Raw genomic sequence first — 24,754 nt, forward strand, 5'->3', positions numbered from 1 at the left:
GTGCACGCAGAGAAAATATGGCAGGAAAAGGTTTCGGAACAGAGATTTTGTGAGATGTGGAGTATATTTATTTCACTTATTTGCTTCAAAGATGTTTTATCCAATAAAATCAGTGTGACCATGCTAACTTGACTAAATTAAGCAACACCAAGTGTGGCCATGTCACTACAAGATCACCAAACATTTAAATAAAATATCTAAAAGATCTTTGAGTTTCCGGTATGTTTTGTTAGAACTTTTTATTTAAAAATGTTTTAAAAGTAATTATCTTTCTTCAGTCAGATGATATGACGTTTTTTTATACTTTGTTTCTCTCTCTGTGCCCTGCTACTCATTTAAAGCTCGGCGACTTTTCCTTTTATTTCAACGCTTGAAAGCAAAATAATGTACACGACAACACCGCACCCCAGTACTCGTATCTCCACCCACCCCACCAAGAGCCATCCGAAATCCCCCGATTTCTCCGCAGACAGCCAACCTGTGCACTTTCGCTCTCGGTGCCCCTCTATGCTGGTCGTAAATTTTAGATATTCGCAGCACGTGCAAATTATGTACAATAATAAAAGGCAACGGCGGAAAGAAGAATAATCCAGAGCGAAAGTAAAGTAAGACGAGGATGGGCGCAACTGTTGTGCGGAACTTGTAGCTGTGTTACAACTTGTACAATCCTCCCCATCCGGCTCGAAAATGCCCGTCTCTGTCTCGCTGACGACTGACAAGTACATAAAACATGTCTGCGCCTAAAAGTCTGCTGCACTTTCAATGCCCAATGCCCCGTGCTGGATATCGATTGTCTAGGCTCCCCACTAAAGACCGACCACACTGAAAATGGGGTGGCAAGGGGCAAACTTTCGCCACCATCACGAACTGGCAACAAGTGATGGAAAGTTTATACTTCCTGTGTTCAGCTCAGCAAAGAAAAGTGATTGGGAGAGGAGATGAGATTTTTGTGCCCATATATATATTATGAATCACAGAAAGGTGACCCCAACCGACGCTTTTCAGTTCATAACTCGGCCAATCTTATTACGATTTGCAAATTTTTAAAACTTTTCAATTTATTGACCTGTAATAGAAGATTCCTTTCGTCAAATGTAGATCCAAAATATTAACTATTACTGCGAATTGCATTATTTCCTAAATATACAAGTATGTAATTTAAATTAAAATAATTGCATTAACGCAGACGTCCTACATAAGCTGACCAATTTCCTCATTCTTCACAATGGAATAAATGGATAATAATAATGAAATAATGGATAAATTAAACAATTTTCTGCTTTGAATGCCAATGGATTGGAAATTAAGCTGACTTTTAATTGCAATATGCCAGCCAAAACATTGATTTTCAAGGACGGCAAATATAAATAATAAACCTTTTCACTGTAGTCCTCACGATATAAGATTTTTTTACAAAATCTTTAAGACTTATTTTTTATTCAAAATTGAAAGTAAACAAAAAAAATATCCAGATAGCTGGGAGAACAGCTTCCCAATCAGAATCAGTATTCGCATTAGTAGACAGAGCCGTGTACGGGGAACAAAATTGTAGTCTTACACAATAAAAATTATGGATGGGAAAAAACGTGGAAAGGCACTTCGAAAACCAATTTACAAATTCCAAAAGGTAGCGCGCATCACAAACAATGGCTACCTTAACTTCTTGATGGTATATAAAAAGGCGTTCTGCGGAGTTTCCACAAAAGACATGGTTCGTTTCGGAGCCAGACAGTGGAATCAGTTGACCCTCAAGGAAAAGCAACTCTTTAAAAATATGGTATGTACGAAATATCTTAATTTTGAAAATTAGATAACAATCATTAACAAACGTGTTAGAAAGAACCTGTGACCGTTAGAAAAAGTGCTCCTCAAGAGTTTGAGAGTCAGTCCCATGGGGAAGGCCCCGGTAAATCTGAGCGGGAGAAAAGCAGTCTAGTTCGCTCTCCTTATGCCCGTGAGAGGGAGTCCAGGAACAAAATGGAAAGGAAGAAATCCCAGTCCATCAAGCGCAGGGTCAAGAAGAAAGCCAGTCCTGTCCTAAGGAATAGGGATTCAAGTCCTTGTGATCAGCGGTGGCCTATATTCATTTTATGCGCAAGTTTCAAGCACTAAATTCTCATTTGCCGGGTCCTGATCTACTAAACAAGGCAGCTCGTGTTTGGTGCATTCTGACTGAAAGTCAGCGCAAACTATTCGATCTAAATTTAAAGGTTAATAAAAGAAGTAATGGCTACAATTTTTTAAAGATTGTGTGAATCGATAGAAAACACTTTGTAAATACAAAGAGCTGGGTTTTGAAAACTGTTTTTTAATCATGTTCTGTTATACATTAAGTAGTATCCCTAAAAAGGAAATTATAAACTGGCAGCAAAAGCGGTTTGACATATAAATGTAATAAGATCTTAGTATCTCGCTCGTTCCTACGACAGCTATATTACAGTCAAAGCCGTTCAATTAATTTCATAACTGGAAATTTGAATATAAGCAAAAACAACGAAGCTATAATTTCGATTCTAATGTTCTTCCATTGAAATTCCTATAACTGTGACAATGTTTATGTGTGTTTTTTTTTTGGTTTTTGATCTTTTTCAATCATTTTCTAAACTCTCTCATGATAATCAATTTCACAAATTTCATTAAGGTACTATAATCACACATTTTTAGTAAAAAACAAAAAAACGTTTCATATGCTCTTGACAATTTTAATATTATATTTGTAACTCGAAATAATAACTATATCCACTAGCTGTTTTGGTGAACAGCAATTTAAAGGGGCTATACATCCATAAACTGAGCGCTAAGGGGCCTGAGGCATCACATTCTAGTCAATAGGGTTTAATAACCCTTTGATCAGGAGATCTGTTTCCTGCACAAAGGTTTCGAGGGGATGAATCTGACCCTCGGGTGGTGTAACTTTCGGTTCGGGAGACTGAGGATCCTCTTCGTAGGGCAGAAATAGATCCAATTCAAGGCACATAGCTTCCAACTCCATCATGTAGTTTTCGATCTGTTCCTCATCCTCCTCATCCTCATCCTCCGACTCCTTGAATCCGACTTGAGCCTCCCTCCTTCGTGCTTCCTCCCAACGTCTGTAATGGGAACTATCTTCCATAGCCGGAGACGTGGCAGGAAACGTAACCCCATTTCGCCGGGTGCGAAATTCCACTCGTGTGGGGTGTAGCACATTATCGGATCCAACGGTAGCGCATATTTCTAATTCATTCCCAGATTCCGAAGAGGTCTCAGGATCTCGAGCCCTTGATCTCAATCGCCGTGAACGAAGAGCGTCCGCTAGTAATCGTGCTTCCATCCCAAGTCTGTTTAGTTCCCTAATCTGTTCATGGAATTCCGAGTGATCCACATTTTCATCAGCGACGTTGTTTTCGCCCTCGTCCAAGATCTGCTGGGTTGCTACGGTAAGATCTTGGCTTTTAGGTTCAGGTCCGGCGGCTTCTTCGCGATTCTCCTCTCCTCTATCTTCCTCTGGTACCTCCTCAATGGTCTGTAGATCATTGTTAGCAGGCAGGAGGGACCTTGAACGCCTTGGACATGTCGTCTGGAACTTCCTCGAACCCTGAGCTCTCTGCGAGACATAGGAAAGAATTCCTTGACCATTCACAACATGACTGTAGGGACCCTTGGGGTACGGCAAGTGATAGGAACACGCTTCGTCGTACATCCACTCCCTTGGGGCCTCCACTTCAACATCCTTCAGGGATTCGAGAATTTCGCGACGAGTGGGAAGCAGAAGTCGCAGCGACGCCACAGTGATCGCAATACTGATCCTCTCCCGCATTTTGAGATCGTTATGAAAAGCGAGCCAAAAAGTACCGTCGGTACTCGAGGGGCTGCTGGACACCGAAGATATGTCCCACAGTCTTCGTAGAACGGGTAGTGGCATTAAGGTGAATCTAACGCACCCAATCAGTTGTGGCATCAGGCTTGGGGATTCCTGCGGACGATGGGCTAGCCAGCAGATAAGGGCAAATAGGACCTCCACCTCGGAATTGACCCCCAAAGAATCCTGGGAAATCATGGTGATCACATCCTCTAGGGGCATCTGGCGAAAATGGATTCCCCCCACCACGGCCAGAAAATGGATCCCGATCCTCTGAAGCATCACCTTGCGGAGCGCTTCGAGCTCGGGATACTTCAGGGCCTTTAGGTAAACCTCGAAGGCGATCTCCTCTCGGAAGTGGGCTCCGCACAGGAATCGATAACAGTCCGTCTGCAGTGCTCGCATCTCTAGTTGCATGGCCGTATGCAGCGTGGCAACCACTTGTTCCGCTCCTATATCGTTTCCCAGAGACTCTTGCAATCTCATCCAATCGTAGGCAGCTCGAAAACCCACAGCAGTAAGGTCAGCGCCCTCGCGAAAGCGATAGCCCTAGGGATGGCAAAAAGGGTTCGATAAGTCGATCGAAAATTACAAAATGAACCATTTGTATCGATATATATATTTGTAATATTAAGAATGATAGTATTTAGTACATACACAAATATTTATAAAAAATAATTCACTTTGATACTTAAATCCACTTTTCTGGTCAGGGATATATTTGTACGATAAAGATAGTTGTTGGTATATTGGATTGGATATTTTTGATATAGTATAGAACGCGATTGGATTCCATTTCAATAAACATAACTAGACTTACCCGGCGAATATGACGTTCGAAATAATTGCAATGGAATTGCAGAAGTGAAGGAATACACCAGAAAGTGGCTGTTCCGATGCAAACTCGCGTTGTGGCACCCATATTTTCGGTCATCATGCGCCTGTAATCGGCGGGATTGTTGCACTCAAAGGAATGCGAATGGGGTAGATTGATTCGGGAAAAGTGTACATCATTCCAGGGCATCACACGATTGAGGGCACACTCCACTTGACGTCGACGTTGCAGTGCATCCATATTACCAGTGCTGAATGCCCGGCATTCAAATTCGATTCTGTCCACCACATCGTGCCAGATGACACCTTCCAGAGTGGGTACCTCATCGTGGTTCTGGTCCGCGTGGTCCCCCATCCTTCAATTCGAAACTATATAAAAATCAACGTAGAAAGAAATCGAATAAAATAATTTTGGAAATAAATTAAAATATTTTCAAGATTACGACACTTAATATCCGGAATTTAAAAACACACGCCTCGGGGCCTTGCAAAATTGGCTTTTCCATTTTTATTACGCACGTGATTTCACTTACCGAATACCCAAATATTATCACGCAACGTCTACAATGTGCTGTGCAAAACTTGGAAAAAATCTAAAAAAAATTTAATAAATGCGATAGACTTGTTCTCTCTATCTAGAATATATGTTGAATGCCGGTTCCAAAACAGTGACAAGTAAAGGCATGGAGTGCTCGGTTTGGTTGAATTTATTTGGACTTAATGGTATTTTATAAAATTATTTGAAAGTTAAAATTATAATTTTAAATTCCAATTTAATAAATAATAATATAGCAATCACTTTCCTCAAGCTTGTCCTATGCGGAAAATAATGAAAACAAGAAAGTGAAGAAGAGACATCCGGTAAGATATTGGGGTTAATTGTTGATTTGTTGTACATATTTTACAGTGTAGGGAATGTCTTCTTCACTGCGTTGAAAACTTCTGACTGCACTTATAATAATAACTATATCACTGTACTCTTTTATATTGTATCAAAATTGTAAATAAGTTCCAAAAAATATTCTAGGTAGCTGGGAGAATAGCTTCTCAACCAGAATCAGTACTCGCATTCATTATTCAGTGTCAACAGTATCGAGTTAGAACTAAATTTTAGATTCGAACAAAAATAAACTATGGACGGAACAAAACGTAGAAATGCTCTTCAAGCCCCTGTATACAACTTCCAAAAGGTAGCGCGCGTTACAAACAATGGGTACCTGAACTTCTTAATTGAATATAAGAAGATGTTCTGCGGGCTTTCCCCAAAGGACATGGTACGTTTCGGAGCCAGACAGTGGAATCAGTTGACCCTTAAAGAAAAAGAACTCTTCAAAAACATGGTAAGCACAGGAAATATCTTAGTCATGACTGATATCTACCAATTACTAACAAACGTGAGTTAGAAGGATCCTGTGACCGTTACAAAAAGTGCTCCTCAGGAGTTTGAGAATCAGTCCCTTGTGGAAAACCCCGGTAAATCTGAGCGGGAGAAATGCAGTTCCGTTCGCTCTCCCAGTGCCCGTGAGAGGGAGTCCAGAATCAAGAAGAAAAGGAAGCCATCCAAGTCCATCAAGAAGAGACCCAGCCTTGTGCTGAAGACCCTCGACCCAAGTCGTCTGGGCTCCGCCGTAGCCTATATTCATTTCATGCGCAAGTTTCAGAGGAAGAACAACAATTTGAAGGCGAATGATCTACTAAACAAGGGAACTCGTCTTTGGTGCCGTCTGCATGGAAGCCAGCGCCAACAATTTGAGAGGCCGCTTTGGTAAAGTTGTCTAAATGTAAAGCTTTACTCAAACAATAATATCTACCATTTTTTCAGGGTTGTGAGGACTGGATAGGAACACTATTCAATTTTAGCCGTATTAATATGTGTAAATTTGAAGAGAACAATGTCTTGTAAATCTTACACTTCACTATTCAATTACATACAAGATATTTACAAAACACGAAGATTAAACGGCAACATAAACGGATTAGCGTATAAATCTATAAAAAAAATAAAGAAATTTACTTCGCAAACCCGAAGTTAAGTTTTGGTCAAAAATATTATTTCGTAGTGCATTTTTAGGTCCTAAAAATGGGTTTTTGATTTTGGTCAAAAATACACTTATTTTTTGCGGCTTTCGATCGAGGTTTAGTCAAATCAAGGCGCACAGTTTGGCCAAATTTCGCATTTTTTGTAAGGGGTTATATCATCTTTTTTTGCGAAAAATGGCAAAAATTAAAAATTTCTAAGCTTGAATGCCAATGGATTGCAAATTAAACTACGATTCCAACGAGGTATGGAATTCCTCAGTTGGACCTTTTTTTCTAAAATAGCACCCAAAAAAAAAAATTTTTTAAGGCGTAAAAATGGGACTCAGATTTTAGTCAAAAATACTCTTTTTCCTTACGGTTTTTTAGTCGTAGTTTGGCCAAATCAAGGCGCACAGTAAAAGGGACGACTGTTTTGAACAGCTTGTAAGATATGTATCGATCCGCATCACTTTAAGGAAAATTTATTTTTTGGCCAAATTTCGCATTTTTTGTAAGGGGTTACATCACCTTTTTTTTGCGAAAAATGGCACAACTTAAAAATTTCCTGGTTTGAATGTGAATGGATTGGAAATTAAGCTACGAACTACTATGCCATCCAAAACAAGGAGTTTTAAGGGCGGACAGTTCTATACACTCTGTTTACCGCTCTAGAGAACTGGGTACCCTCTTGGCTACATATGCTGATGACACAGCCTTTAATGCCAACTCCACGTGCCGAATTCAAGCAACTCAAATCACACAAAACTTTTTGGATTTGTATGGCGAATGGACGAATCGATGGAATATCTCGATAAACGGAAATAAGTCTCAGCACTGCAACTTCTCTCTTAGAAGTAAAATTCTCCCCAGAGTGAAACTCCAGGACACAGTCGTACCGCAATCAGCCCAGGTTCAGTACTTGAGCTTGATCTTGGACAAACGTCTTACGTGGAGGCAGCACATAACGAAAATTACAGCAACATGTCGCGCTAAACTTCGGAAACTTAATTGGATGCTTAAAGGTACAAGTGAGCTCAGCCTTAGCAACAAGATGTTGCTGTACAGGTCGATAGTGGTTCCTTCATTCACTTATTGCATTCAAATATGGGGTACCGCTTCTGACTCAAATGTCATGAGGGTACAAAGAATGCAAAACCGGGCGCTACGGACGATTGCGGATGCGCCTTGGTACGTAAGGAACGATGTCCTCGTCATCGTACCCGTGTCCTAAAACAATAATGTTGAACTGACACTGTTATAAATTTGTTAACTTCCTTATTTCTGTTATGTTTCATGTTATTTTTCCTTTGTTATTTCCATGCGTTTTATAGCCATTAGGTTGGATGATCAACGCTTAAATAAATATTAGCACAAAAAAATTAAGGGACAATTAAATAGTAAACAATTTCACAGTTGCCTTTTTTAAGATTTAAAAAAAATATCCTAGATAGCTGGGAGAACAGCTTCTCAATCAGAATCAGTATTCTCATTAGTATTCAAGTGTAGACATTGTCGTGTACTGGAAACCAAATTTTATTTTTACACACATTAAAACCATGGACGGAAAGACACTTCGTAAAACAACTGGCTCCTTGAACTTATCGAGCCAGGACAGAAAGCGATTCTACGGAATTTCCCCAAAGAACGGGATACGTTTCGGAGCAAGAGAATGGAACTATATGACCCTCTTTAAAAATACGGTAAGTAGGAAATATCTTAATTTTTTATAATATATACCAATTACTAACAAACGTATGTTAGAAAGAAACTATGACCGTTATAAAGAGTGCACCTCAGGAGCTTGAGAGTCAGTCCCATGGGGAAAGCCCCGGTAAATCTGAGCTGGAGAAAAGCAGTCTTGTTCGCTCTCCTTATGCCCGTGAGAGGGAGTCCAGGAACCAGAAGGAAAGGAAGATATCCAAGTCCATCAAGCGCATTGTAAAGAAGAAAGCGAGTCCTGTGCTAAAGATTCGCGACAAAAGTCCTTTGGGCTCAGCGGTGGCCTATATTCATTATATGCGCAAGTTTCAATCACTAAATTCTCATTTGTCGGGCCCTGATCTATTGAACAAGGCAGCTCGTGTTTGGTGCGTTCTGACTGAAAGTCAGCGCAAGCAATTTGATCTAAATTTAAAGGTTTATAAGAGAAATAATGGCTTCAATTTTCTAAAGATTGTGTAAACTGGACCGACAACACTTTGTAAATAAAAGGAATTGGGTTTTGAAAACTGTTTTTTAATCATGTAATGTGTTACCACCAAATAAAAGAGGATCCTTAAAAAACGGGTGGGTCAACCGGCAGCAAAAACAGTTCGACTTTGAAATCTAATAAATTCAAATAAATTCGTTTTATTTTGTTTATAAAAGTATTTCAATGTTAGGAAATCTAAACATTTGATCTTTTTAAATCCATTTTTAAGCCCGTTTTATAGAAAGCAATTTCCCAGGTAAATCAAAATTCTTGGATAGGTACTATAATCACACATTTTGACAATTTTAATATTATCTTTGTTATTTGAAATATAAATTACATTCACTAGCTGCCTTGGTGAACAGCAATTTAGAGGGGCTTTACATCTATAAACCGAGCTGGGGCATTACATTCTGGAATCTAGAAATCTAGAAAATTTATTAAAAGTCTTGCTGCTAGCAATAGACTTGTTCTCTTTATCAAGAAAATGTTATGAATGCCCGTATCAAAACAGTGACAAGTAAAGGCTGGATTTTTTGGCCTTCATTATTTTTTGCAAATTATTTTTCAACTCAACTAATTTTGGAAAACCTGCAATATATAAATAATAAAAAAATAAGAAAACTTTTTTGCCAATGGATTGGAAATTAAGCAACGAGCTCAACGAGGTATGACATTCCACGATTTGACGCTTATTTTCTTGAAAGCAGCCAAAAAACTTATTTTTTATGGCGAAAATATGGGATTCAGATGTTGTCAAAAATACGATATTCCGACTTAAGCCAAAAATACGATTTTTATTTAACAATTTTCGCAATTTTTTTAAGGGTTTCTTTTGAGAAAAATTACAAAAATTAACTACGAACTCAAAGAGGTATAGCATTTCTCTGAGCTCGACTCAACAAAGTGTCTTAATTTATGTTTCCCTTAGTTAAAACAATAACGAATGTATTACAAATTCAAGTAAATAAATAATTAACCAAGAATTATTTGGAATTTCATTGCTGACTTAAGCTAAGATGATGGTTTCCGGCAACTTATTCATGATTTTTTCCAGATCTATGGCCTAGCAATCTTTTGAGGTGTTTAAAGTTTGTTAACCACTTTCTGGCAGTGGATTCATTCCCCAAATGGCCATTTTCTTCCCTGGTCTTCCTCAGGTGCTTACAATCATTGGACTGCTGTCGTTTTGGCAACCCAATTGCGTCCCCGAGGTGTTGCATAATATTTAAACCCTGATGGTTATCATTAGCATCAAAATCCCCCCAAAGAAAAACTTTTCCCGCAGTTTGTCTCAACCCCGTAGGCGTTTTTTGGTTTTTGTGAACATTTTATAATTGCTTCAATATTTCGCTCTTCCGCAGTTGTCGTGCTGCGGCAGTGTTTTTTGTGTTTGCCACACGTTTCATAGCCATAACAAATTACTTAGGTCATCAATTATGAGGTGAGACACTCGCACCTCAAGCGCCGACAACGTTCTTGAATGGTTTTGTTTCTGTTTCTGTTTCTGGGCTCTGGTCTCTGCGTTCTACATTCTGTTTCTGGTTGTTGGTGATGCTTTTATTGCTTTCATTATGATTTCATGCGGCGTGAGGCACGTTCCGGATGGCTTTTCCCCCCGGAAAATCCCCCAATTTCCAACGGTTGACGACCATTTGTCTAAGTTCAGGTCTTCAGGTATTTTGATGCGGCTCTCGTCTGTGGGTGGCGTTTGTTAATAATGTTATCTTTTATTTATAAAGCGTAACTTTTTGTTTTTCGTTTAAACTTTTCTGCTGAGCGGTGGGAGCTGAAAGTAATTGCATTTGGTGTGTGAATAAAATGATGATTTATTTTATTTTGAGAGGGGGTGTATACGAATAATTGGTGCTTAGGCCCCTTAGTCTGAAAAATGCGCCAATATATTAATGATTTTATTAACTTATGTATAAGATATCACTAGGGCGATTGAAATCATTTGCGGAGGAGTCTAAAAGTATACAATAATATATTGGCAAGCCATGAGATCAATGGATTTATACCGAAAGACAAAGATATTATAGTAACTGCATACTTTTGGACACATTTCGAAGCCTCATAGACATTATTTTGGTGAAACTTTGATAGTAGGGGAATGGAATGAATTAACCTAAGGTTAATGATCCACAATCTTACCATTCCTATGAAAGATATATATTTTAACTTAAGTATTCATTTTTCCCACAAGATTTAAGCCCGATACCCCCAGATTTCATAGAGACTTTTTAGATATGGATTCAATTTCTATATATTTCAAATAAATTAAACAACTTTTGCTTAGAAAGTATAAAAAATAAATAAATGCCCAGGGGCAGTGAGGCTGGCAGTGCCACGCATAACAATATTGAGTAGCTGTACAGCCGGTGGTTCCGGTGGTTGCCTTCCTTCCGGTGGTTCTCTTGCTTCCGGTGGCTGTGTGGGTGGTGTTGGTGCAAGGTCACCGACTTAGGGCTTGTAGACATATGCACCACCGCAGTTCTTGTAGCACAAATAGCTGGGACGAGTGCGCCACTTGCGGCAATATCTGCGATAGCAGTTGTTGGGACTAGGCGACGGTGGGCGGTTGGTGGGTGGCTGATCGGTGGGTGGCCTATTGGTGGGTGGCTCATTTGTGGGTGGCCTGTTGGTGGGTGGTTCATTGGTGGGAGGCTGATTCGTGGGAGGTTGATTTGTGGGAGGCTGATTTGTGGGAGGTTGATTTGTGGGTGGTTGATTGGTAGGAGGCTGGTTGGTGGGGGGCTGATTGGTGGTTGGTGCGTTGGTGGGTGGCCCATATGTGGGCGGTTGAAATGTGGGAGCCTGAGTGGGTGGCTGAGCAGTGGGTGGTTGAGCTGTGGGTGGCTGAGCAGTGGGTGGCTGAGCTGTAGGAGGTTGAACCGTGGGTGTTTCTGTAGTGGTGGTTGTGGTGGTGGTGGTCCCGCAGTCATTGGCCACAGTGGTGATCAAGTGGCTCAACAAATCCACCACTAACAACACACTTAAATCCACATCCACTAACTGAACCACATCGTTGTCATTGCCAATAATCTCCGTAGAAGGTCCAGCTACAAAAGAAAATTAATCAAATATTAATAAGGGATCACCCAAACCCAAGATGATCTTCACTTACAGTTCAGCTGGTTGCAAACGCCTCCACTTCCACGGACTATATTCAAAACATCGAGGAAGGCCAACACCCATAGATCGACGTTAATCAGCTTCACTATACGATTGTTGTTACCGATAACCACAGTCTTGGGTCCCTCTGTAAAAGTGAAAATTGTGGTTTAGTTTAAAGGGTTCTCGAAAAAGTACTATAGTCATTTTAACTTACTATTCGCCGAGTTGCCGACCAGTCCTGTCGCGCCCAAAAGATTGGTAATGCTGCTCAAAATGGGGATGTCGGCTAGGACCAATCCATTGACATCCACCAAGCGGACGATATTGTTATTATTGCCAACGATCAGAGTATCGGCGCCGCTATTGGCACTGTTTCCAATCCCGGAGGAGGAACCGTTTGAAGAGGAACTGCCTCCCAAAATGCTGGTAAGACCGCCAATGGGGCTGGAGGAGCTGGAGGAACTGCCAGTAGCACCGCCCAGGACGCCACCAACGGTGCCCAGAACACCTCCAAGAACGGGTTCCACTGCCGGAAGGACACCTCCGACGACACCGCCAAGAACGGGTTCCACTACACCTCCGACGACACCACCAAGAACGGGTTCCACTACACCGCCGACGACACCACCAAGAACGGGTCCCACTACACCGCCAACGACATCCTTGAGAACGGGATCCACTACACCGCCAACGACACCACCAAGAACGGGTTCCACTACACCGCCAACGACACCACCGACGGTTCCAAGAACACCGCCAAGAAGGCCACTCGAAGACGATCCCGATCCTGAGCTTCCTGTGAGACCGCCTAATGCACCCAACGCTCCCGAAGAGGAGGAGGAGGATCCACCACTAGAAGAGCCAGTACCAGAGGATCCACCACTAGAGGTTCCACCACTGGACGGTCCACCGGTGATACCGCTGAGCGCCGAAACAGCCGCCAAAACGGGAACATTGGCATCTACAACCTTGGTAACCTTATTACGATCACCTCTAATCAATACGTTAGGTTTTTCTATAAGAAAAAGGCAAGGAAACATAAAGCTTCAGTCTCACAGGATCTTCAGAATATGTTTACTTACGGTTGAGGTTATTTGCAAGGCCGGATCCAGTTATTTTGCTGAGAACAGGAACATTAGCTAGTACATCAGCATTGGCATCAACAACTTTGGTAACTTGGTTATCATTACCAACAACATCAACACTGGGATCGACTATAAAATAAAGGGGTCCAATTTAATTTGTTACTTTCTATGGATGAATAACTAAAAAGCTTACTGTTTGCATTATTTCCCACTGAGGAGCCTGTGGAACCACTTGGAGAACTACCCGAAGATCCAATTGAAGAACCACTCGGGGAACTACCCGAAGAACCACTTGAAGAGCCACTTGAACCCGATCCCTGATTAATGATACTGAGCACCGGAGCGGCAAGAGAAACTGGGAGTCCAAGATCAAGAAGCTTGAAAAGGAAATTCTGATTGCCAGTAATGCTATCGCCCTTAACTGGAATCAAGAAATAATAATTAGTATAATGTAATATAATATTTTAATGATAATAATAATAAGCTTACCATTCACATTGTTTCCAAGTACTGATGAGCTGGAAGAACTAGGAGTGCCAGAAGATGAGCTACCAGAAGAACCAGTAGATCCTGAACTTGTAGAGCCGGAAGATCCCGAACTGCTAGATGGACTTGAGGAAGAAGTAGAACTAGATGGGGTTCCCGAAGAACTAGACGATGAACTTCCACCGTTAATGTTAGACAATATCGGGGCACTTGCTAAAACTGGAACTCGTGCACCCACTAAGCGATTGAAAGTGTTTCCTTGTCCTCTAATAACAACATCAGATCCCTCTGCAAAAAAAAAGTTTAATAAATATAAAAGTTGAAAAATGCTAGGATTATGACAATACTTACGATTAAGAACGTTTCCGGCTAAACCATTTCCATCAACTTTACTTAGAATAGGGGCAAACGCTCCTACGGGCACATTGGCGTTGATAAGATCATTAACAGTGTTTCCAGTGCCAGATTCATCAACAGTGGGAGCCACTACGAATATAAATTATAAATTACATAAGTCGGTTCATAGGGAAAATGAGGAATACTCACAGTTAAAATTGTTACCCGCTCCCGATGAACTTCCGGAAGACCCCAAACTTGTAGAACCGGAAGATCCCGAACTGCTAGATGGACTCGAGGAAGACGAAGAACTGGATGGAGTTCCCGAAGAGCTAGTCGACGAACTTCCACTGTTAATATTAGACAATATCGGAGCACTTGCTAAAACTGGAACTCGTGCACCCAATAAGCGATTGAAAGTGTTTCCTTGTCCTCTAATAACAACATCAGATCCCTCTGCAAAAAAAAGTTTAGTAAATAAAAAAATTTTAAAATGCTAGGATTATTCCAAAACTCACGATTAAGAACGTTTCCGGCTAAACCACTTCCATCAACTTTACTAAGAATAGGAGCAAAAGCTCCTACGGGCACATTGGCGTTGATAAGATCATTAACAGTGTTTCCAGTGCCAGATTCATCAACAGTGGGAGCCACTACAAATACAAATTATAAATTCAATAAATCGGTTCATGGGGAAAATGACGAATACTCACAGTTAAAATTGTTACCCGATGAACTTCCGGAAGAGCCCGAACTTGTAGAACCGGCAGATCCCGAACTGCTAGATGGACTCGAGGAAGACGAAGAACTGGATGGAGTTCCCGAAGAGCTAGTCGACGAACTTCCACTGTTAACATTAGACAATATCGGAGCACTCGCTAAAACGGGAATTCGTGCACCCACTAAACGGTTAAAAGTGTTTCCTTGTCCTTTGATCAATATATCAGATCCCTCTGCAAAAAGAAGTGTTAAATGAAAAAGAAAATGGCTTGGATGTGCCAGAACTTACGATTAAGAACGTTTCCGGTTAAACCATTTCCATCGACATTACTTAGAATAGGGGCAAAAGCTCCGACGGGCACATTGGCGTTGATAAGATCATTAACAGTGTTTCCAGTGCCAGATTCATCAACAGTAGGAGCCACTACAAATATAAATTATAAATTAAGTAAATCGGTTCATGGGGAAAACGAGGAATACTCACAGTTGAAATTGTTACCGCCGCCCGATGAACTTCCCGAAGATCCCGAACTTGTCGAGCCGGAAGATCCGGAACTGGTAGATGGACTCGAGGAAGACGAAGAACTGGATGGAGTTCCCGAAGAGCTAGACGATGAACTTCCCCTGTTAACATTGGACAATATCGGAGCACTCGCTAAAACGGGAATTCGTGCACCCACTAGGCGGTTAAAATTGTTTCCTTGTCCTTGGACAACAACATCGGATCCCTCTGCAAAAATCGAATTAGTATGATCAACACTTAAAACACTCAAACACTTTTCAAAATAAAGCACTCACGATTAAGAACGTTGTTAACACCACCATCAGCATTACTTAAAATTGGAAGATTAGCTCCGACGGGGACATTGGCATTAATTAGATCATTAACTGAGTTTAAAGAACCGATTTCCTCGACTGATGGTGCCACTGTAAAAGGAAGTCAAATTAAATAAGTCCTTTCAAGAGAAAATGAGAAAAACTTACAATTGAAATCGTTAGCAGCGCCCGAATCCACTGCAAAAAACGAGGAGAAAGTCTTGCTGTTAGGGGCTAAGTTTAAAAAGGACTCTCACTTTTACTTACATATAGCTCGCTTTGAGGTGGCCGCGGACTTTTGAAGAACTTGGGCTTTAGTATCTGTGAGGTCACCACCATTCAGGGTGTTTAGGGCTGCAGCATTGGCCATTTCGGCGGATGAGGAGGTCGAGGTCGCAATGGTGCGATCGAGGGCGGTCATCAGACCCATCAGGACTACTTTGTCAACGCCCATTGCCAGCAGGCGGACGATCCAACTTTCGGGGCCGGCGGAGCACAAGCCACTCGTCTTACCCTCGGCAATTGCGGACAAACTGTCGAGCAGCGATACGGATAGCATGCTAAACGAATTAACCTGCAGCAAACTGACGCTGTCGGGACCCACTGAAAGAATAAGGAAAGGGTTAGTAATATAATATATAACTTTTGAATCTCGCTACTTTTCATACATATTTAACTACTTTCCAATGAAGAATATTACTCGTTATATTACTTTCTTGTCACTCGATACCGTTACTCGTTTCTTATTACTCGCTTCTTATTACTAGTTTCTTATGACTCGTTTCTTTTTACTCGTTTCTTATGACTTGTTAACTATTCGCAATCTCGTTAATTGTTATTCAAATTTGGCAACTCTTTTATCGATACTTTTTCGTTACTTCTGATTTCGATTTAAAGATCAAATGATCGTTATAACAATGGATTACGGATGATGGCTAAATAACTCTTGTTTTAACTATTGAAATATCATTTAGGTTGGTCTGTATACTCACTCTCTCGCAAATTCCGGATGATCTTGTGGGCCTCACCGCCCGAAGCTCCGCACACTTGCAGCAGAGTGTTAAGAATAGCGCTCAGTTCGTTGATATTCCGGGCCTGCAGGAACTTCAGGACCGAGTTGCGGTCGTCCTTGACCACGCCCACCCGACGGGCGGTGCGAAGACCCGAACCCTCAGCCTGCTGATGATGATCTTCATCCACAACGACCTTGGCCTGTTGGCGCTGACGCGAGTGGGTGCTCTTAATCACCTGGGCCACCTCATCCTTGGCGCACTCGATGCCATTGAAGAAGCACAGGGCCAAGAAGGACTTGAGGGTCAAGGTCAGGCTATTCCTATCCTGCGACTGATCAATGTCCTGGATGATCCTTCCACAGGTGGCATTATCCCGAGCTCCGATCAAAATGTCGATTATCACATCCATGCCCACCTGCAGGAACACATTGTTGCCCTTTATATCCTTGGTCTCCTCAGTGCGCAGCGATTTCATTGTGGACTCCTGGAAGGAGGTCAACTTGGCGCCACGTGCCTGCATGCTGGCCAAAAGCAAATCTGCCAGATCCTTGGAGGCCAAACGTCCGATATTGGTGACTCGTGGGGTCCTTACAGAAGAACTCTCGGTACTTGTGGGCTGATCCGTAGTGCCATTGCTGGTATTATCCGTTTCCAGGAGCAGTGAGGCCAATGTGGTCGAGGAAAATCCAACCGGTGATCGCTTTGTGGGCTTGGCATCGTGGGGCACCAAAAAACAGGTGGACAGGAGTAGGAACAAATGTAAACGCCACATCTCGATGGTTCTTGCCACTGACTTGACTTGTCGGTGATTGATAGATTTCGAAGCTCTTCCAACCGCTTTTATACGACTGCAACTCGCTTATCGCCATTTAAGACCAACGAGATTATCTCACTGGCATGCTGTAAAACGTGCCTTCCCCGCATCAATATGTATTGTCGATATGCTCGGAGAATTCTTTAAGCATGCTCCAAACCGATCTTCTTATCTTTTGTCATTAATGAGTAGGTGCAGACCGTTGGATTTAACTTGAGGAAACCGGATTAAAAGAATTACGTTTCCCAGATTAATACTGACTTGGATCTGGAACTCCAAGAGGGGTTGTAAGTTAGGATCGGTAACCTTTTACATAAGGCCAAATCATTTTTGATCAGTTTGGGCTTGAAATTCTAGCTATATATATTATAAATCTTAAAATATAAAATAGGTTACTACGATTTTACATTCACTTTTAAGTCCCAAAGCAAAATTCAGCAAATAGATTTAGGCTTTCCTTAAACATTAAACATTTAAACATTATATGTTTGCCTTTATCTTTATAATAATGGAAATTTAAATTTTTAAGAATTAGCAAAACTGCCAAATAACTTTAAAGTTAATTTTACTACTAATTTGATAAGCTAAGATATGTGCGACATTTTCTAGAGATTTTACCGTGATTATTTCATGTTCATGTTTATTCATCGCAGTCTCTTTTCATTGACTCAAAAAGCCACAAAGAGGTGATGATTAATATAAGCAAATATCTTGGTATACCTCAAAGAATGTCTCACACCGCAGCTAAAATATTAGATTAGCCAAGTGACCCAGATGGTCGAAAGTCAAAGAATTATCTATTTTGTTTGGGGGTGTTGGCACGTAACCCCAGCTACCCAAAAATTTGCGCTAAGAGATACCTAATAGTATAAATGCCGAAAGGCCGACAGAAAATGTGTGCAGTTTATAAAGTGCTTAGAGCAATTGAACTTTAACAAAATGGAGCATCACTTTGTCATTCTTTTGATCGTTTCCCTAATGGGAAATGGTTATTTTTTGGGACTTTCAGAGGCACAAACTTTTACCGCCCAGGATCGTAACTCTATACAGAAGTTTATGGACTCTCTGATCAGTTTTTTGGAACTGGAAGCGAGTAATGTAACTACCAGCACTACATTAGCACCCTCTTCGAATGGCACTAGTTTGGAGACCACTTCCCTGGCAGCTGGAAATTCCACTGAAGTAACAACCGAGGTTTCGAGAACTTCCACTAACTCCACATCGAGTGTTTTGGATAGTACCACATCGAGTGTTTTGGATAGTACCACTTCGAGTGTTTTGACTACCTCGACTTCCAGTTTAAATTCCACAACGGTGGCTAACACAACTACGACTATAAGCACCACCACATCCCAACCCACAACCATTAGAACAAGGATTTGCTTTAAGCGTTTCTGCTATAAGTTCAGCAACGATAAGGGTTATATAGTCTAAATGGAATAAAAATAATATTCAAAAATATTTGTTTTCTTTAATTCTTTTAAAGACCAAAAATCAAAATATACCAAATCAATTAGTAAGGAATTCAGAATTCAAAAACCCCTTGGGCATTGTTTTACCTTTGGCATTTGGAGTTTACCATAAAATATGTAATTGAAAGGGCCATTATTGTTTTGGCTGTAAGTCAAAGTGCCTAGAGAGATTGGAAAAATATTTCCATTCATGTACGATGTATATATGTATGTATATAGAATTTGTTTCGCATTTCTGTTCAAAAGTTGAAGTCTCTTTTGGCCCCCAGAGGCCTTAACAAATTATTTCAATTAAAAGTTTTCGAGCAAAGCACTTAATGCCACACAAGTTGGGCGTTATGTGCGCAAATCTTAATTGTGCTAACAAGCTATACATTTGTATCGCAACCAGTACATATATACATATATATACAAGTATATATATCTGTCTGTCTGGCGGAAAAGGCCAACTTTAACTGACAGGGAAAGCCTATTGGCAGAGGCTTTGTGGCTTTTCATTGAGTCGTAAACAAATGAAATTTAATTCGTGCAAGGACTTACTTGAATTTGTTTTGCAAATAGTTGAATGTGAATAATGTCAACGATGCGCCGCAGAATCAACAAGGGGATTCGCCTCAGCCCTCCACTCTTCACCCATCAATGATTTAATTCTGCATCTGATTCATCAGCATCCCCGTACATATTTGCATCCATTTTCAGTGGTCATAATTGCCAAATGAAACGAAGCCGCAAATTTGCCTGACGTTTGCGTTGCTCGATTTTCAAATCAAATGACCGAAATAAGCTCCAATACAATATCTGCGTCCAAAAAAGGGGAGACAAGTGCACAAAGAGCCAAAATACATACCTTTAGACCAATTCAACAATGATTTGGCAATCGGAAGCTTATCATTGCGAGAAAATCAAACATGACCTACTAGTGCATTTGTAATCAAAACTGCAAGGCATGACCATCTGAATTGAAGGTACTCAAAGGCCGATTACAAAATACCATTTAATAAAGGGCATTTGTGGCAGGCTCACATTAGTATTAAGCTTATTAGGTGAAAGTTGGTTTATGTCTGCTAATGTTATTTTCATTTTATTCACACTGATGGATAAAATCAATACCTTCCAATTGAATTCAAAATGTCGTAGCAAATATTATTTTGTATGATTTACATAGACATTTTGCTTAATTAAAAATACTAGTTTCATATAAAAATCAAAGTTTAAACTCTTAGCATTAACTATAAATGTTAAATTATAATAATCATACTTATATAGCAGAAAATATTTACATTGCATGTAAGATCTTGGGACTTACGTTTTTATCAATGTAGATAAAAGTTGTTTTATTTTCTTACCTTAATTTAAATTTGTATCTATAAGATGCCGCTACCTTATGTTATCTTATGTTATAAGTTATCTTTTCAAGTTATTTAACACTGCACTCAAATTAAAAAGAATTTATTAGGAAGGATAACCAATACAACTTAATTTGTATAGATATAACCTTTTTGAACGGATATGATGAGTAGCTATGGACTGAATTTAATTGGCTTCTACTTGGTGACCCCAAAAAGTGCTGATATATTAATTGTTTTTCCCATTGCCCTGGGCCCCTGTCTGTCTTTGTGTGGGTGTGACTGTGTGGGTGAGTGGTCTTCATGAGTGTGGGTGGTTCCTTCGGCTATCCTGTGAACTTTGCTGTTGGCTTCATCGCGCCACGTGCCAGTGTCATTTAATTACTGACTATATTGTTATTATTATTTACCCCCATATATATATTATAAATATATGCGTGTCAACAACTTAACGAAGTTATCACACACAGAGCGAGAGAGGGAGAGGGGAGATGGAGGGAAAGAGACGGGGGACTCACGCACACCATGCCAGCGGATTAAGCGACCGCCGCGTGAAGCACTTTAAATTAGTTTCGTTGCATAAACAAGAAGCAACAGCCTCTAACAAAAGTGCTGCCCATTCGGCTATTTTATATACATTTCTCATGAGTTTTTAATATTTTTTAAATAATAAAATAATATATTATATTCTCTATTGGCTATTATATATTTCCATTAAAAACATCCAGTATTCAGTAAATTTTTTCCAGAAGCATATTTTTAGTTTTCTTAATGTTTAACTAAACATGTTTCGGATTTATTCCTTCTCTTAGTTTTATTTTTAATAAAAAATGCTTATCGATATGAGTTATATTAATTCAATCGTTTATTTTAAGGTATGTTGAATATTTTTATGTTATTTTCAGGAGTTTTAGGATGGTAATAATATATTTTCAGGTATTTCCAGCTACTCTTCTTAATCATTGGCATCACTGTGGGTGACTCGGTTAAGGGTTGGGATAGCGGGCGGTATAGATGGATGGCTGGACGGATAGAGACGCCTGTCCGCAGCTTTAAAGACAATCCCCGCGATGAGCTTATCAGCCGTCAGCCATCAACCACCATTCCCACTTTCACTCCCATTTCACCCGGCCCACAGGATTTCGTTTGTTTGTGTCAGTTTCTAGGCGAAAAAACATATCCAATTACAATTTAATTAAGCTGATTTGAATGCGACTGTGTCGCGTTAGTTAAAAGCAAACACCACGAATGCAAACGGAAACAGATGGAGGCGATATTGCAGATGGAACCACAAACTATAAATGGAAACCAAACGAGAGTGAATATCTAAATGGAATCTGTTTGTTGTTGCCTGCTTTTGTGCTGCCCTTTTCCCCGCCCAGCAGTTGCGAATTATTTATTGCATACTCACGGGCGGCAATTCGAATTCGAGGTAACAGATTAAGTGAGAACAGAATTCAATTTGCACACGTTATAATTTAGGTTTTAAGTGGGGGCTCTTTGTTATTTCTATTATTAAAGAAAAGCTTTCCTTAATTGCATAATTTGGCTTATTTTGTATTCCCCAAAAACTAACAAAGTCTATAGTCCCTTTATACAAAAATTCTTGAGTTGGGTAAAAACATTTCACAAAGCATATATAAGAAAGATCTAATATTTTGTAAAAATATCAATATTTAGAAAGACAAAATATTTAAAATAATAACTTATATTATTTAACAAAGTAAAAATGCTTAGAGTATTATAATACTTAATTGATTTTCAACTAACTTAGAAGATTTATTTTAAAAAGTCATGGCAATCTAGAGAAAAATGTGTACAGATTAACAACATCCTATCAATTAAACCTTAATATTCAGTCAACTTTCAAATTAAATTATTAGCATATTTCAGTATTTTTAAATATATTAAAGTAGCAATCAAAGCAGCTGAAAAAGAACCCTCAGAATAAAATGACATATATTTTTGAATTTAAATAACATCGAGTCGTTGATTTGCATCTATAACGATCACAAATTTTCCCTAACTGGCCTTGGTTAAGTTCTCCAGATTTTCCCCATGGCTTCTGCGTTTTCCCCCTTTTCCAAAGGGGTTGCCACGCGCTGCGGCGACACTTGACCCATCGAATGACCCTCGTGATTATCGACGAAAGTGTTGTTCTGGTTTGCAATTTCACAGCCTGAGCACGCTCCACGTTGACCCACTCCATGGTGAAGCATTCAACTCCCTTTGTTCCTCGAGGGGTTGGCATTGAGGAGGGGTTGTCCAAACGGTGGTGACTGTACTTGTACTTTCGCCACAATTTCGTCAGTCTCAAGTCACTCGCTCTCGAGACAGTTTGCTTTTCTGGTCTAGGGCACTGACAATGGACCACTTCACAGGGGAACACCCTCCCGAAAAATTGCGTAATGAGCAGTCAGGTTTCTTTTGATGTACAGGGTAAAAAATAAATATTTATTAAAGCACTAAACATTAAAAATAATTAAATAAGAAATTATATGGTTAAATTTTTCCATACCCTTATGGATGTTTTGAAAATAAATCGAAAAATGTATTTATTCGAAGTTCTTTAGTAAATCAATTGATCAGTACTTGCATTTTAAAATATTTAATACTTACGCCTTAAAATTATAGATCTCCCCTAGCATATACGATTTTTCCCAGTGCAGAGGACTTAAAGAGCGGATACGCAGGCAGTCTATCGAAAGACTTAGACGAAAAACCCAATTCCAATGAGGCACGATTAAAAATGAATGCTAATCGCATTAGGGCAATAAGGCGATGATGCAATAACCATGTAGCAAGTGCATTTCTGGATCGAACCTGGGGATATATAAGGATACGTAGGGCGGGGTGACGGATTACAAGCTGCCAATCCACTTGCCACATGGTTCATTGTTCGAGGGTTGCCCGTGTTTCCCTTTTTGTACTCATTTCTTTTTGTTTTATTCTTTTTTTTCCGCTTCCCCCATGGAGTCCTTTGTCCCGAACACGTTTCTGGGTGAAACATAATCCGCTTAGAGCACAAGTGAGCGATGAGCTAAGGGACAATAAGCGATCCCGAAAACAGATCATGACGGATGACGACAGGACACAATATGCCACAGAACTTTATTGGATGATAATGATAGCCGGCGAAATTTTGAACGAGTGACGTCCATGGTAGTGAATTTAGATATGTCTATCGCTGTCCTCACTGCTGCCCTCCGAAGGACTTGTTTCCTCATCGTTGGTATCCTCGGGCTCACTCTCCCCAAAAAGGGCTTCCTCCATCTCGGCGAAGAACATCAGATCGACCTCGAGCTTCATGCGACTGACCTCCTCATCGAAATCGAACTTTTCGGGGTATTTATCGTTTGGTCCGTTCTGCATCTTCTTGTGGGATCTTCACTGGGATATTAATGTATTTGAATGTGGAAAGCGATGTAGTTTAGTTGGAAATGTAAGTGTAAATGTGGAAGTAGACGAGTTTCGAAGGCTGTATGTCTTAACAACAAAACAAGGCAAACTTGATCTTAAAAACATTTTTATTAGATTTTTGACAAGTGAAAAATAAAGGCTACAATTTTTAAAAGATTTGCACTTAAAATAAATAATAATAGTCATAATCCTATGTTGACTTTGAGGTCCTTGAAAAGGTATCTTGAGCTGGAGTTGACTGAACTGCTTGACTGCAATCTTTTGTTGGGTTTCTGGTCGCACCATTTGAGTATATCTGTCGCTATATCCGATTATCGGAAACGGAAGAGGCCAATTCAAACAAAGCCGTGCCTGGTTTTTCTTTCCTGGATCCCTCGTTCTGGTTCTGGTTCTGGATTTCCGCCTGCAATGTGTGGTGTTGGCAAATATGAGCCGATGTGCAACTGCGTCTTACATAATCACACGGCGCACGGCGGCCTTTGTTTCGCCTTTGTTGGTTTTATGGCCATTGCCGGCACAAAGGAAAAGCCGACGAAACCAAACCCCGAAAAATCCAAAAACGGGAAAAGAGAAAAAATACCCGTAGACAATGCGTTGAAGAAATTCGCTAGAAAATGCCACGCGGTAATGACAAATATTGACATTTCCTTTCAGGGGGGGGGGCTGTTTAAACGCTCTACCCGGATCTCCAAGCGCGAAACCTTAAACCGAATTTCGGAATAAAGGCCACGCTTTCATCGATAGAACAGCGCACAAAACTCCCTGCCTAGATTAGCGGTTGGAAATTGGATGGTAACGCAGGTTCCTATGGCCACAAAAGCGATCCGATTACTTTCACACGGTTCTTGTTCTCGTTTCACGGCACGCATCTCGGGTTTCCCCACTTTCGGGCCTCGTAATTCCTGGTCAAAGCGGTCAGATGGCTGTAACTAGCCGAGATAATAAAACTATGCTGGTACTTTCCACTGATGAGCAATAAAGTAAACAATTTGCTCTGATCTAATCAAAACTGTCCGATTAATTGACCATTAGCTATTTAAGAGTAAATCAGACGGCAGGCGATTTTTAATATTTCTGGGAACGATGGAACAGTTTTTAGTATGAGGGTTTATAAGATAAGGTTTCATAAAATAGTTGAAAAAGCTTACAATGGTCTTACGGGAAAACTATTGAATAAGACATATGAATACAAATAATTGTTGTGTTACCTTTTTAAAATAAAGCCATAACTTTTCTGGAGCTAAATT

The 24,754-nt window shown here is 40.2% G+C and overlaps 7 protein-coding genes across 8 annotated transcripts; 4 read left to right on the forward strand and 3 right to left on the reverse strand.

The window, feature by feature from the left end:
• Window positions 1–1,512: 1,512 nt before the first annotated feature.
• LOC119557653 (protamine-like protein 99C) lies at window positions 1,513–2,226 on the forward strand. Its single transcript, XM_037870507.1, has 2 exons — window positions 1,513–1,777; window positions 1,837–2,226. The coding sequence occupies exons 1-2, from the start codon at window positions 1,571–1,573 to the stop codon at window positions 2,110–2,112; spliced, it is 483 nt and encodes a 160-aa protein (XP_037726435.1). The 5' UTR covers window positions 1,513–1,570; the 3' UTR covers window positions 2,113–2,226.
• Window positions 2,227–2,688: 462 nt separating this feature from the next.
• LOC119556892 lies at window positions 2,689–5,329 on the reverse strand. The gene is made up of 3 exons (XM_037869372.1): window positions 5,206–5,329; window positions 4,659–5,041; window positions 2,689–4,387 (listed from the first exon to the last, which is right to left on the reverse strand). Exons 2-3 carry the CDS (start codon window positions 5,025–5,027, stop codon window positions 2,822–2,824), a joined length of 1,935 nt encoding a protein of 644 aa, XP_037725300.1. The 5' UTR covers window positions 5,028–5,041; window positions 5,206–5,329; the 3' UTR covers window positions 2,689–2,821.
• Window positions 5,330–5,764: 435 nt separating this feature from the next.
• Window positions 5,765–6,648, forward strand: LOC119557610 (protamine-like protein 99C). Of its 2 annotated transcripts, none has more exons than XM_037870416.1 (3): window positions 5,765–6,012; window positions 6,076–6,437; window positions 6,495–6,648. In XM_037870416.1, exons 1-3 carry the CDS (start codon window positions 5,806–5,808, stop codon window positions 6,511–6,513), a joined length of 588 nt encoding a protein of 195 aa, XP_037726344.1. In that variant the 5' UTR covers window positions 5,765–5,805; the 3' UTR covers window positions 6,514–6,648. The 2 variants fall into 2 exon arrangements, with proteins under 2 accessions (XP_037726344.1, XP_037726345.1); XM_037870417.1 differs by having other exon boundaries at window positions 6,079–6,437.
• Window positions 6,649–8,181: 1,533 nt separating this feature from the next.
• LOC119557571 (protamine-like protein 99C) lies at window positions 8,182–8,919 on the forward strand. The gene is made up of 2 exons (XM_037870366.1): window positions 8,182–8,391; window positions 8,453–8,919. Exons 1-2 carry the CDS (start codon window positions 8,248–8,250, stop codon window positions 8,870–8,872), a joined length of 564 nt encoding a protein of 187 aa, XP_037726294.1. The 5' UTR covers window positions 8,182–8,247; the 3' UTR covers window positions 8,873–8,919.
• A 2,211-nt stretch (window positions 8,920–11,130) lies between these two features.
• LOC119557782 (uncharacterized transmembrane protein DDB_G0289901) lies at window positions 11,131–17,255 on the reverse strand. Its single transcript, XM_037870682.1, has 16 exons — window positions 16,435–17,255; window positions 15,710–16,045; window positions 15,611–15,640; window positions 15,425–15,553; window positions 15,111–15,356; window positions 14,916–15,050; window positions 14,620–14,859; window positions 14,425–14,559; window positions 14,117–14,362; window positions 13,922–14,056; window positions 13,574–13,858; window positions 13,278–13,505; window positions 13,082–13,213; window positions 12,214–13,014; window positions 12,010–12,144; window positions 11,131–11,944 (listed from the first exon to the last, which is right to left on the reverse strand). Exons 1-16 carry the CDS (start codon window positions 17,225–17,227, stop codon window positions 11,346–11,348), a joined length of 4,605 nt encoding a protein of 1,534 aa, XP_037726610.1. The 5' UTR covers window positions 17,228–17,255; the 3' UTR covers window positions 11,131–11,345.
• Window positions 17,256–18,183: 928 nt separating this feature from the next.
• Window positions 18,184–18,704, forward strand: LOC119557113 (chitinase 3). Its single transcript, XM_037869693.1, has one exon. It carries the CDS (start codon window positions 18,209–18,211, stop codon window positions 18,701–18,703), a length of 495 nt encoding a protein of 164 aa, XP_037725621.1. The 5' UTR covers window positions 18,184–18,208; the 3' UTR covers window position 18,704.
• Window positions 18,705–23,179: 4,475 nt separating this feature from the next.
• On the reverse strand, window positions 23,180–23,548 carry LOC119557292. Its single transcript, XM_037869983.1, has one exon. It carries the CDS (start codon window positions 23,457–23,459, stop codon window positions 23,259–23,261), a length of 201 nt encoding a protein of 66 aa, XP_037725911.1. The 5' UTR covers window positions 23,460–23,548; the 3' UTR covers window positions 23,180–23,258.
• Between the last annotated feature and the right edge of the window lie 1,206 nt (window positions 23,549–24,754).

This window comes from Drosophila subpulchrella, chromosome X (genome assembly GCF_014743375.2).
Source record: "Drosophila subpulchrella strain 33 F10 #4 breed RU33 chromosome X, RU_Dsub_v1.1 Primary Assembly, whole genome shotgun sequence".
In the NCBI taxonomy this organism is placed as follows: Eukaryota; Metazoa; Arthropoda; class Insecta; order Diptera; family Drosophilidae; genus Drosophila; species Drosophila subpulchrella.